This window comes from Convolutriloba macropyga, chromosome 3 (assembly GCF_964194025.1).
Source record: "Convolutriloba macropyga chromosome 3, txConMacr16.3, whole genome shotgun sequence".
In the NCBI taxonomy this organism is placed as follows: Eukaryota; Metazoa; Xenacoelomorpha; order Acoela; family Convolutidae; genus Convolutriloba; species Convolutriloba macropyga.
The window spans coordinates 458,997-472,775 of NC_134470.1; the positions used below are offsets into that span (position 1 = coordinate 458,997).

The following is a 13,779-nucleotide window of genomic DNA, read 5'->3' on the forward strand; positions in this document are numbered from 1 at the left end:
GGTAGCTAGCAACTGTGGCACAGTATCAAAAGTTCCTGGCATGAAAGCTAATCGCTCACCGTTTTATGGACGTGATATGACATTAGCTCCAGAGCTATTCCGTTGGTGATCTTCTAAACCGAAGAACGCTAAACTACACTCCAGTGATCGCCGACAATATGATGAATTATGATTTACATCATATTGTGAAGTCCTTACACTCGGCTTCACAGTCGACAAAAATTGAAGTCATACCAACCAATGATGAGAAGTTTATTGAACTCAATTTCGGCGTTTTTATCGAAACGCGAAAACGCAAGCGTGATGAACTTGCAGTGTACGAGTACCTTCGTTTTATCGATAGCTTCAAGTTCACGCCTTGTAGCTTAGACAAACTAGTACAAAGTTTACCCGACAACAAATTTTCTCTCCTCTCCTAGACCACTTCTATCAGGGGTATACAGACGAGCAGCGAAAACTGTTGAAGAAGAAAGGAAACTTTCCTTACTCATATGTAGACTAGTTCAGTAAGCTAAATGAGCTTTCTCTTCCATGTCTAAAGTACTGGAAGAACAGTTTAAAAGACAACCAAATCGACGTCACAAATGAGGAACTCATTCAGTTGAATAATGTGTTCAAAGTGTTTAACTGTGAAAACCTTAAACATTTCCTCGAATTTTACCTTACAGGAGATGTTCTCCAGTTAGCATGCTGGTTTGAGGAGCTACGGTCCGTGTGTTATAACACATAGGGATTGGACTGTTCGCAATTCTATACGGCCTCAAACCTTTCAGGAAGTGCCTGCTTAAAAGTTTGTGAACCAGAACTTGAGTTACTGACTGATCGACAAATACTTGACTTGACGGAAAGGATGATGCGTGGAGGGTTGTCCTCCGTCTTTAGCTCAAGACATGCGGTTGCCAACAACACCATGTTACCGGAATGAGTCAAAAGATGTTTCATCAATAATCTACATTGATGCGAATAATCTTTACGGTGGCATCATGCTCCAATACCCATTGCCACTCAAGGACTTTCAGCTCGTTGAAGACATTTCATTAGACACAATATTACAAACCGAAGATGAGGGGGATATTGGTTTCCTGGTTGAAGTCGATTTGGAGTAACCTGACGAACTACCTGATAAACACGCAAACTATCCACTCGTACCAGACAAGGAATCAATTGATCCCCTAGAATTGAGTGACTTTCAAACTTCTGTCAGAAACACCATTAAATTGACTGTGTCAAAAACCAAAAAACTGAGACAGACCTTCCATCCCAAGAAGAACTATGTGGTTCACTATCGTAAACTGAAATTCTACGTTAACAACGGCATCAAAATTACAAAATTTCATCAAGCTGTAAAATTCCGACAATCGAAATGGCTCTCAAGCTACATAGCACTCAACACGCAAAAGCGACAAGAAGCGTCCACGAAGTTTGATCAAGATTTCTGTAAACTAATGTCAAACTCGACCTTTGGAAAATTTTGTGAAAGTCTGCGAAACCGAGTGACAGTTTCATTTGCCAGAACAGAAGAGGAACTTCTGAAAGCAACATCTGAAGGCAAAGTTTCATTAATCAAAATTATAGACGAAAACTTGACTCTGATTACCAGGAAAAAGCAGTCTATGTTGTGGAACAAACCAACAATTGTTGGTGCTAGCATTTTAGAGCTTTCAAAGCTCTTCATGCTAGAGTTCCATTACAATGTAATGAAAAAACAAACCGATTGTGTGCTGTTGTATTCAGATACAGACTCTTTCATTTACAAGCTTAAGAGCAAAAATTTTTATGACGACTTGGAAAAAAATTTGGATCTCAAAAATCATTTCGATCTCTCAAATTTTCCAACAGATCACAAACTCTACGATAGATCAAACGAAAGAGTTGTCTTAAAGTTCAAAGATTAACTTGCGGGAACACCAATACAGGAGTTTTGTGCCCTTAAACCAAAATTGTACTCTATTCTCGTTGCTAACGGGCAAACAAAAATGACCGCAAAGGGAACCAAAAAATTCGCTCAAGCCAAATTGAACCATGAGATGTATAAAAATACATTAGAAACCGGTGATCTAGTGGGAGTAGAAAACATCAAGTTCAACACCGACAAACACCAATTACAAACTGTTTGTGTCAATAAAATTGCACTAAGCGCATATGATGCCAAAAGATATATCAGCTCGGATCGAAAAACTACGCTACCATTTGGACACTATTCGTTGAGGGATGAGTACATTACGAAGAAAATGTGCATTGAAACCGATTGGGATACAGAATTGCACGAACCGTATAATGTGTTCAAACTTCCCGAAATTGGGGAGGCATTGGGCTGGGAAACACCTGATCCTGGCTTTTATCAGCCATCATATTCGAATGAGGAGTTAAATGATGTTGTCGACCTTTCAGATCTGTCTGATCATTCTGACGACTCTAATCATGAAATCAGTAACCCCTTCATTTTCAACGAAGCCGCGGAAAGCTTGGATAACTCTACCAGCAGCAGTGACAGTGATACTACTTTAGCAAACATAAGCAAACAAAGAAAGAAAACTGCTAACGTGAACAGAAACCTATTCAATGAAAGCAAAAGTCTTGATTCTAGAAACTCTGACACTGATTGAATTGGTATTTTGTTTTGTATTTTAAATTATGACATCTCAGAAGGAAAGTTTCAGAGTTACAAAGAATAAAATATTGCTAAGCAAATAGTTTTTTTCAAGGAAATTGTTATAGTAGACCTTATCTGAGAAAATTTTCAAGTCAACAAAAAATCAGTTTTGAGTGCTCTTTCATAGCGCAAAATCCATTTCAGACCATTTTAGGACTTTGAAAAATTTTGAAAATTTTCAAAAAATTCGAAACTTTTATGTTTCGACCCCTATACTACTTAGGTGAAAAAAAGTGAAGTCAACAAAAAATCACTTTTGAGTGCTCTTTCATAGCGCAAAATCCATTTCAGACCATTTTTGGACTTCAAAAAATTTTGAAAAATTTGTAAAAAAAAATATTGAAATTTTTGTATGTTTCCACCCCCATACTGCATAGGTGAAAAAAGTGAAGTCAACAAAAAATCACTTTTGAGTGCTCTTTCATAGCGCAAAATCCATTTCAGACAATTTTAGGACTTTGAAAAACTTTGAAAATTTTTCGAAAAAAAATTTGAAAATTTTTGAAATTTTTTCCAAGTTGTAGGCATCAGGTGTCTCATATAGGGTTTTTCGAGTTTTTAAAAAATCATTTTATGATATTCTATGAGTTTAGGATCTATCCAGTTATTCTCTTGTGAATATTGGAACAGCCGTAAGTTGCCCAGTGACTGTAGGGTGGTGGGGTCCGGACACCACCCCTACAAGAAATTTTACCTCTGAAAAAGTGATTTTCTCTAAGTCAAATCAAGTTTTTTGGCTAAGCTTTGCCAGCGTGGGTGAGAATGCACCCAGGCTGGCGAAAGTTAGCCAAAAAACTTGATTTGACTTAGAGAAAATCACTTTTTCAGAGGTAAAATTTCTTGTAGGGGGGGTCCGGACCCCCCCCCCCCCCTACAAGCACTAGGCAACTTACTATACTACTACTGGATTCCACTGATCTTAATACATATTGTAAAATTAACACATCTTACCCTCGCATATACTTGTAGTTGGTCTATATAACGCAGCCATCCGTAGCTTGGTGACCGAGTAAACAGCACTGGATCAGACATTCTGTTTTTCTAGATGGCCTGTACTCTGTAATCAACTTTAATGGCGTCAAAAGATTGAAAAGTCAGCGTTTCTGAATTTCGCTGGTTTATTTGTTATCAGTAAATTTTTTTATCAAAACGCATTAAAACGGTATTCGGTATGATCAGGGGGTCAGCGTTATCTGTAAACGCCAATGCCAGATTGAAAAAATATTTACAAAATCTGTCATTGAGAATTTAGCGCTGATATTGTCTAGCGTTCAATTTCGACACTGACCCGGAAAGTAAATATTTTTATAAGACATAACGGTTCCAAATCAAAATACCCTTCTTTCAAAGAGACTGCCTGGACTTGATTCGCGGGGCATTTCAATGCTGAACCAGCACATTTTAGGAGTAAAAAAATTAATTGAGTTCTGAAATGTTGAATGTCCATAATATTTTAAGTTTCTTTACGTAATTTTTTCTTCATTCTGATTTCAATGAGGTCATACCGTTCGCCAATGCTAAATTTCTCCAGTATAGTCTGAAATTTTACTCATGCACCGAAGTTAAGTCTGAGCAGCATTGATTCATACTTTTATTGCTTACAACTGGTAATTTTTGTAGGTAATATACACACTCTTTATTCTTAAGCTAGAATGTAGGTAATTAACAGAAAGCCAACTTATCTCAGTGGTTACGGCTTGTTACGCAATTTAAATGTTAGAAGTACCCATGCGGAAATGCGAATCGCATATAAGACAAACTTTGTTGGCGGGGGTTAAGCTGAACAAAATATTTTTCATTCAGTAAATTTTACTCAAAAATCAAGACTGGCCAGTGTAAATTTTGACATGAACACAGTTACTATTTTTTTCGATGAAGTTAAACTAAACATAATCAAAAAATTTTCCTCCTCTGGGTTTTATAACAAACATTTATGACGGTATAAATAAAACATTCCTCAGTGGTGTGAGAAGTTAGTATTTAAACAAGCAGATTTAGTACTAAAAGAGACCCGGTATTGAGTCTGGAGTAACGAAAAGACCCAATACATACACAAAGTTTTCCAAATTCGATCACATGAAAAATTTTCTAAATAAGATACTTGCGGAAACCTGAATTCAGGCCAGAACAATTTTCCAGAAACAGTTAAATGCATCTTTACAATAACTGCATTATTAGATTTATGTCTTCGATACTTTTTGCTTAAGTTTGTTTGAGTTTGTTGCTTAATTTGCTAAGATTTTGCTATGTGTTCCTAGCAAATAGTACAGAGTCGTTAACATACTGCTTTACTGTCCTGTATATAACAACTAAGCCATTTAGGCGAATATTGAACCTTTGCCAACAAAAAAAATCGACTTTTGTTTTCAGAGTTCTCTGACATTATTCACTCCATTCGGTTTCTTCATTTATTCTATTTACTTTTTTTCAACTAATTCTTTATGAATACAAATTGAAAGATGAAGTAAGAAATAACCAAAAGAAATATTCTGAGTAACACATCAACTGTTTTGATGGTACGGAGACTGGTGATAGATCTAGATAAATTCCTTAGAATTTATATTAAGCCTATTTGTCAGTGAAAAATGAAAATCACTTGTCAGAATACTATTTTAGGCTAAATCTCTTGAAAGCAGTTGATTTACATTTTTCGTATTTGATTTCCCTCGATATAGCTGCACAAATTGACATCATAATTTTAAAAAGCCTTCTGAATTTTTATCAGTTTCAAATTTAACTGTGCTTTTAGACGAAATTATTAGTCATTCAAGTACGCAAAATTTTGTGAACTATCTTCTATGTCTGCGAAGTGGTCCTAACCTTACGCCCTACGTCTGAACATGGCTAATTATCATACTGCCTTCGACCTGAGCGTGGTAATTGACATTCTTCACTCAGCTTGAACAGACCAATAACCTCCAGCGCTTACTCTACGAGGTAGTTAAATACCACTTAAATTATAACACATGTAAACCATTTGAAAGAATTTGGGAATTTAGCCGCCTAAATTTCTTACTTGCATGAGTGCATGCCATCGAGAATATCCAAGTAAAAACTTATCAAGTTTATAAGAGTTAATTATAAAGATGAATTAAAGAGCTAAACCAAAAAATCACCACGAAGATCTCTCCCCCACTCTCACCTCCATTCCCTTTTGTTACAGGTCATTAGGTGGGTAATAATTTTCAGAAAACTGCAGAAGTTTAGCAGTTTCCTTCTCTGTTAGTACCATGGTTAGTCTTAGAAAACAATTTTAATCCTAAGTTTGAATGGCTCAGTTTTGTTTTAAATTGATAACTGATGAATTATTGATGATATACACTGACACTCAGTTCCAGAAAAGTAACTTTGTTTTCGAAAACAATTTTTTCAATGCTTCTGGCAAGAAAATCGAGGAGGGCGTCAACTTTAAAGTTTACGGGCATTCTGTGTTTTATATAGTTTTACATTCAAAACAAAGGCTTTCAGGGCCGTCCATTGAAAATTTTGGCAATTTCACCCAATCAATTCCAAAAACAACGCTCTAAATTCGAAAGCACAATTTGTATAATATTTCCCGACTCGTAATTTTCAGACATGTCTCTGATCTATCATATATACAATCCGGAACGTTACAATTGGTCTGGTTTTTCAACTTAAGTACTCTTTTGCCTGATTCTGAACGTTCAACTGTTCAATGAAGTATTTTTTGAAGTTATGCCAGGCAGTGAAAGACAATGAAAAGAGAGACTATGATTCAAGATAAAGCAAAATCTTCAAAACAATCGAAATTAATGTATTGAGAAATCTTGGTTATGAAGAATTAGGTTTTGTCTAATCAATGATGGTCAATGAAAAAAGAATAAGGTAGGCCAAATTGAGTTGATCGTTAAAAACACAATAGATAACTTCAAAATTGAAGCAGTCGAAATTAATAAATTGAGAAATCTTGGTTATGAAGAATTAGGTTTTGTCTAATTAATGATGGTCAATGGATTGAGACTAAGGTAGGCTAAATTGAGTTGATCGTTGAAAACACAATATTTAAATTAAAAATTGAAGCAATCGAAATTAATGTATTGAGAAATCTTGGTTATGAAGAATTAGGTTTTGTCTAATCAATGATTGTCAAGGGAAAGAGACTAAGGTAGGCCAAATTGAGTTGATCGTTAAAAACACAATAGTTAACCTCAAAATTGAAGCTATCGAAATTAATGTATTGAGAAATCTTGGTTATGAAGAATTAGGTTTTTTCTAATCAATGATGGTCAATGGAAAAAGACTAAGGCAGGCCGAATTGAGTTGATCGTTAAAAACACAATAGTTAACTTCAAAATTGAAGCAATCGAAAAAAATTTATTGAGAAATCTTGGTTATGAAGAATTAGGCTTTTTCTAATCAATGATTGTCAATGGAAAGAGACTAAGGTAGGCCAAATTGAGTTGATCGTTAAAAACACAATAGTTTATTCAAATTTGAAGCAATCGATATTAACGTATTGAGAAATCTTGGTTATGAAGAATTGGTTTTTGTCTTATTAATGATGGTCATTGGAAAGAGACTAAGGTAGGCCAAATTGAGATGATCGTTAAAAACACAATAGTTAGCTTCAAAATTGAAGCAATCGAAATTAATGTATTGAGAAATCTTGCTATGAAGAATTGGTTTTTGTCTAATTAATGATGGTCAATGGACGGAGAATAAGGTAGGCCAAATTGAGTTGATCGTTAAAAACGCAATAGTTAACTTCAAAATTGAAGCAATCGAAATTAATGTATTGAGAAATCTTGGTTATGAAGAATTAGGTTTTGTCAAATTAATGATGGTAAAGGGAAAGAGACTAAGGTAGGCCAAATTGAGTTGATCGTTAAAAACACCATAGTTAACTTCAAAATTGAAGCAGTCGAATTTAATGTATTGAGAAATCTTGGTTATGAAGAATTATGTTTTGTATAATCAATGATGGTCAATGGAAAGAGACTAAGGTAGGCCAAATTGAATTGATCGTTAATAACTCAATAGTTAACTTCAAAATTGAAGCAATCGAAATTAATGTATTGAGAGATCTTGGTTATGAAGGATTGGGTTTTGTCTAATTAATGATGGTCAATGAAAGGTGACTAAGGTAGGCCAAATTGAATTGACTGTTAAAAACAATATAGTTGACTTCAAAATTGAAGCAATCGAAATTAATGTATTGAGAAATCTTGGGTATGAAGAATTAGGTTTTGTCTAATCAATGATGGTCAATGGAAAAAAACTAAAGCGGGCCAAATTGTGTTGATCGTTAAAAACACAGTGGTTAACTTCAAAATTGAAGCAATCGAAATTAATGTATTGAGAGATCTTGGTTATGAAGGATTGGGTTTTGTCTAATTAATGATGGTCAATGAAAGGTGACTAAGGTAGGCCAAATTGAATTGATCGTTAATAACACAATAGTTAACTTCAAAATTGAAGCAATCGAAATTAATGTATTGAGAGATCTTGGTTACGAAGGATTGGGTTTTGTCTAATTAATGATGGTCAATGAAAGGTGACTAAGGTAGGCCAAATTGATTTGATCGTTAAAAACAAAATAGTTAACTTCAAAATTGAAGCAATCGAAATTAATGTATTGAGAAATCTTGGGTATGAAGAATTAGGTTTTGTCTAATCAATGATGGTCAATGGAAAAAGACTAAAGCGGGCCAAATTGTGTTGATCGTTAAAAACACAGTAGTTAACTTCAAAATTGAAGCAATCGAAATTAATGTATTGAGAAATCTTGGTTATGAAGAATTAGGTTTTGTCAAATTAATGATGGTAAAGGGAAACAGACTAAGGTAGACCAAATTGAGTTGATCGTTAAAAACACCATAGTTAACTTCAAAATTGAAGCAATCGAATTTAATGTATTGAGAGATCTTGGTTATGAAGGATTGCGTTTTGTCTAATTAATGATGGTCAAAGAAAGGCGACTAAGGTAGGCCAAATTGATTTGATCGTTAAAAACAAAATAGTTAACTTCAAAATTGAAGCAATCGAAATTAATGTATTGAGAAATCTTGGTTATGAAGAATTATGTTTTGTATAATCAATGATGGTCAATGGAAAGAGACTAAGGTAGGCCAAATTGATTTGATCGTTAAAAACAAATTAGTTAATTTCAAAATTGCAGCAATCGAAATTAATGTATTGAGAAATCTTGGGTATGAAGAATTAGGTTTTGTCTAATCAATGATGGTCAATGGAAAAAGACAAATTGTGTTGATCGTTAAAAACACAGTAGTTAACTTCAAAATTGAAGCAATCGAAATTAATGTATTGAGAAATCTTGGTTATGAAGAATTAGGTTTTGTCAAATTAATGATGGTAAAGGGAAACAGACTGAGGTAGGCCAAATTGAGTTGATCGTTAAAAACACCATAGTTAACTTCAAAATTGAAGCAATCGAATTTAATGTATTGAGAGACCTTGGTTATGAAGGATTGCGTTTTGTCTAATTAATGATGGTCAAGGAAAGGTGACTAAGGTAGGCCAAATTGATTTGATCGTTAAAAACAAAATAGTTAACTTCAAAATTGAAGCAATCGAAATTAATGTATTGAGAAATCTTGGTTATGAAGAATTATGTTTTGTATAATCAATGATGGTCAATGGAAAGAGACTAAGGTAGGCCAAATTGATTTGATCGTTAAAAACAAAATAGTTAACTTCAAAATTGCAGCAATCGAAATTAATGTATTGAGAAATCTTTGTTATGAAGAATTAGGTTTTGTCTAATCAATGATGGTCAATGGAAAAAGACTAAGGCAGGCCGAATTGAGTTGATCTTTAAAAACACCATAGTTAACTTCAAAATTGAAGCAATCGAATTTAATGTATTGAGAGATCTTGGTTATGAAGGATTGCGTTTTGTCTAATTAATGATGGTCAATGAAAGGTGACTAAGGTAGGCCAAATTGATTTGATCGTTAAAAACAAAATAGTTAACTTCAAAATTGAAGCAATCGAAATTAATGTATTGAGAAATCTTGGTTATGAAGAATTATGTTTTGTATAATCAATGATGGTCAATGGAAAGAGACTAAGGTAGGCCAAATTGAATTGATCGTTAATAACACAATAGTTAACTTCAAAATTGAAGCAATCGAAATTAATGTATTGAGAGATCTTGGTTATGAAGGATTGGGTTTTGTCTAATTAATGATGGTCAATGAAAGGTGACTAAGGTAGGCCAAATTGATTTGATCGTTAAAAACAAAATAGTTAACTTCAAAATTGAAGCAATCGAAATTAATGTATTGAGAAATCTTGGGTATGAAGAATTAGGTTTTGTCTAATCAATGATGGTCAATGGAAAAAGACTAAAGCGGGCCAAATTGTGTTGATCGTTAAAAACACAGTAGTTAACTTCAAAATTGAATCAATCAAAATTAATGTATTGAGAAATCTTGGTTATGAAGAATTAGGTTTTGTCTATTTAATGATGATCAATGGAAAGAGACTAAGGTCGGCCAAATTTAGTTGATCGTTAAAAACACAATAGTTAACTTCAAATTTGAAGCCATCGAAATTAATGTATTGAGAAATTTTGGTTATGAAGAATTAGGTTTTCTCTAATCATTGATGGGCAATGGAAAAAGACTAAGGCGGGCCAAATTGAGTTGATCGTTAAAAACACAATAGTTAACTTCAAAATTGAAGCAATCGAAAAAAATTTATTGAGAAATCTTGGTTATGAAGAATTAGGCTTTTTCTAATCAATGATTGTCAATGGAAAGAGACTAAGGTAGGCCAAATTGAGTTGATCGTTAAAAACACAATAGTTTATTCAAATTTGAAGCAATCGATATTAACGTATTGAGAAATCTTGGTTATGAAGGATTGGGTTTTGTCTAATTAATGATGGTCAATGAAAGGTGACTAAGGTAGGCCAAATTGATTTGATCGTTAAAAACAAAATAGTTAACTTCAAAATTGAAGCAATCGAAATTAATGTATTGAGAAATCTTGGGTATGAAGAATTAGGTTTTGTCTAATCAATGATGGTCAATGGAAAAAGACTAAAGCGGGCCAAAATGAGTTGATCGTTAAAAACACAATAGTTAACTTCAAAATTGAAGCAATCGAAAAAAATTTATTGAGAAATCTTGGTTATGAAGAATTAGGCTTTTTCTAATCAATGATTGTCAATGGAAAGAGACTAAGGTAGGCCAAATTTAGTTGATCGTTGAAAACACAATATTTAACTGCAAAATTGAATCAATCGAAACTAATGTATTGAGAAATCTTGGTTAAGAAGAATTAGGTATTGCCTATTTAATGATGGTCTTTGGAAAGAGACTAAGGTCGGCCAAATTGAGTTGATCGTTAAAAACACAATTGTTAACCTCAAAATTGAAGCAATCGAAATTAATGTATTGAGAATTCTTGGTTATGAAGAATTAGGTTTTGTCTAATTAATGATGGTCAATGGAAAGAGACTAAGGTAGGCCAAATTGAGTTGATCGTCAAAAACACAATAGTTAATTCATAACTGAAACAATCGAAATTAATGTATTGAGAAATCTTGGTTATGAAGAATTAGGTTTTGTCTAATTGATGATGGTCAATGTAAAGAGACGAAGGTAGGCCAAATTGAGTTGATCGTTAAAAACACAATAGTTAACTTCAAAACAGAAACAATCGAAAATAAAGTATTGAGAAATCTTGGTTATGAAGAATTAGGTTGTGTCTAATTAGGTTTTGTTTGGCCAAATTGAGTTGATCGTTAAAAACACAATAGTTAACTTCAAAATTGAAGCAATCGAAAATAAAGTATTGAGAAATCTTGGTTATGAAGAATTAGGTTTTGTCTAATTAGGTTTTGTTTGGCCAAATTGAGTTGATCATTAAAAACACAATAGTTAATTTCAAAATTGAAGCAATCGAAATTAATGTATTGAGAAATCTTGGTTATGAAGAATTAGGTTTTGTCTAATTAATGATGGTCAATGGAAAAGGACCAAGGTAGGCCAAATTGAGTTGATCGTTAAAAATACAATAGTTAACTTCAAAATTGAAGCAATCGAAATTAATGTATTCAGAAATCTTGGTTATGAAGAATTAGGTTTTGTCTAATTAGGTTTTGTTTGCCCAAATTGAGTTGATCGTTAAAAACACAATAGTTAACTTCAAAATTGAAGCAATCGAAATTAATGTATTGAGAAATCTTGGTTATGATGAATTAGGTTTTGTCTAATTAATGATAATCAATGGAAAGAGACTAAGGTAGGCTAAATTGAGTTGATCGTTAAAAACACAATATTTAACTTAAAATTTGAAGCAATTGAAATTAATGTATTGAGAAATCTTGGTTATGAAGAATTAGGTTTTTTTCTAATCAATGATTGTGAATGGAAAGAGACTAAGGTAGGCCAAATTGAGTTGATCGTTAAAAACACAATAGTTAACTTCAAAATTGAAGCAATCGAAAATAATGTATTGAGAAATCTTGGTTATGAAGAATTAGGTTTTGTCTAATTAATGATGGTCAATGGATTGAGACTAAGGTAGGCTAAATTGAGTTGATCGTTGAAAACACAATATTTAAATTAAAAATTGAAGCAATCGAAATTAATGTATTGAGAAATCTTGGTTATGAAGAATTAGGTTTTGTCTAATCAATGATTGTCAAGGGAAAGAGACTAAGGTAGGCCAAATTGAGTTGATCGTTAAAAACACAATAGTTAACTTCAAAATTGAAGCAATCGAAATTAATGTATTGAGAAACCTTGGTTATGAAGAATTAGGTTTTGTCTAATTAATGATGGTCAATGGAAAGAGACTAAGGTAGGCGAAATTGAGTTGATCGTTAAAAACACAATAGTTAACTTCAAAATTGAGGACAAAATTAAATTTCAAACTGATTACAAATGGATGCAAAAATGCTCTAACGATGTTCGGTCTTGATTAAATTGTACAATGCCCCTCGTGTAATTGAGGTATGGTAATTGCTCATTTTTCGGCTGCGCTAATCACTCAACATGCTAATAACAATCCAATTTCATCCAATAATAAAATACATAGTTTTGAGACTGTTTTCGTCCGAAAGAACAAAACTTTTGTTTCCATAACAATTACGTGTGAACAATTTATAATGCTTGCGCGTATAACGCATTTTGAAATTTGCTGCTATTTTTAGCTTTCTATTCTCTACAATTTTTACATTTTTCCTGGTCTTGATCCATTTCTGCTGAATTTTTTCCCACCAAGTTATTGATTAAAGTTTCGGGACAAAAACGGTTAAAAAAAATTGACGCAAAGCTGCTACCGGAAAAAAGCGGGAAATATAAGAATAGGCAAGTTTCCATCTGGAAAAAGTGGGATTAGTAAGTATAGCCAATATTTCTGTGAATCCTGCGGAATATTTCTGGGACTTGCAGGAAAAAATGCACTGGGTGCGTTTTAAAGACTGGTCAGAGGCAGGGCTAGTATTACAATTACTACATATCATTATAGAGGTGTAAACTTGTCAATTATAGATGTTTACATCCTGCCAGGGAAAAAGAGACTTCTGAATTTTCAATCTAATGCCCTTTCAATCCACTGCCCACCCATGTACCCAAACTATGATAATACATACCTGAGACATATTGGCTGCAAACCTAACTAGAATTTTTGTTCCGCCGCTGTTTTTCTTTTCCTTTTTATTTTATTTGAAGCTCAATTTTGTTCTTAGACTAAAGCGTGCGGCCTTTTCAAATAAAGAAAGCAATCAATTAAGAGCTTATTTTAATAACAAATTTAATCAGTATTGACAGATGAAGTTATAAAAATTAACTTATTCTTAATCAGCGTTTTCAAAATTAAATTCCTAATTTTTCGATTCACAGAAGAAACACAAAAAAATCAAATTTGACCGCTCAAGCCTAGTTTTAATTAGAGAAACGACAGGCAAGGTTGGTATAATTTTGATTATGTTTGTTTTAATTTAAGCATTGATTAGAGAAATAAGCTATTTTAAGCAAAAGCTCGTTTAAAACAAACGCCCCTACTTATAATTTTTTGGTTTCTCCCGTTATACCAACCCATTAGTGGTTCTGGAACAAAAAGCACAGCCCCATTGACCGTAAACATAAATGTGATTGGAATTAAACTTGAAATTGTTAACACTGTTTTCT

General features: G+C 33.2%; 1 protein-coding gene across 2 annotated transcripts in view; it reads right to left on the reverse strand.

Annotated features, from left to right (window-relative positions):
* LOC142336768 (uncharacterized) overlaps positions 1-13,338 on the reverse strand; it is a 65,956-nt gene extending 52,618 nt beyond the window's left edge. Inside the window, exon 1 of one of the 2 annotated variants that reach the window (XM_075385681.1) lies at positions 13,242-13,338. In XM_075385681.1, coding sequence (XP_075241796.1) covers positions 13,242-13,250 — 9 coding nt within the window. In that variant the 5' untranslated portion in view covers positions 13,251-13,338. Of the gene's footprint in view, positions 1-3,604; positions 3,688-13,241 lie in introns of those variants that run through there. The other variant, XM_075385679.1, reaches the window with a different exon arrangement.
* Between the last annotated feature and the right edge of the window lie 441 nt (positions 13,339-13,779).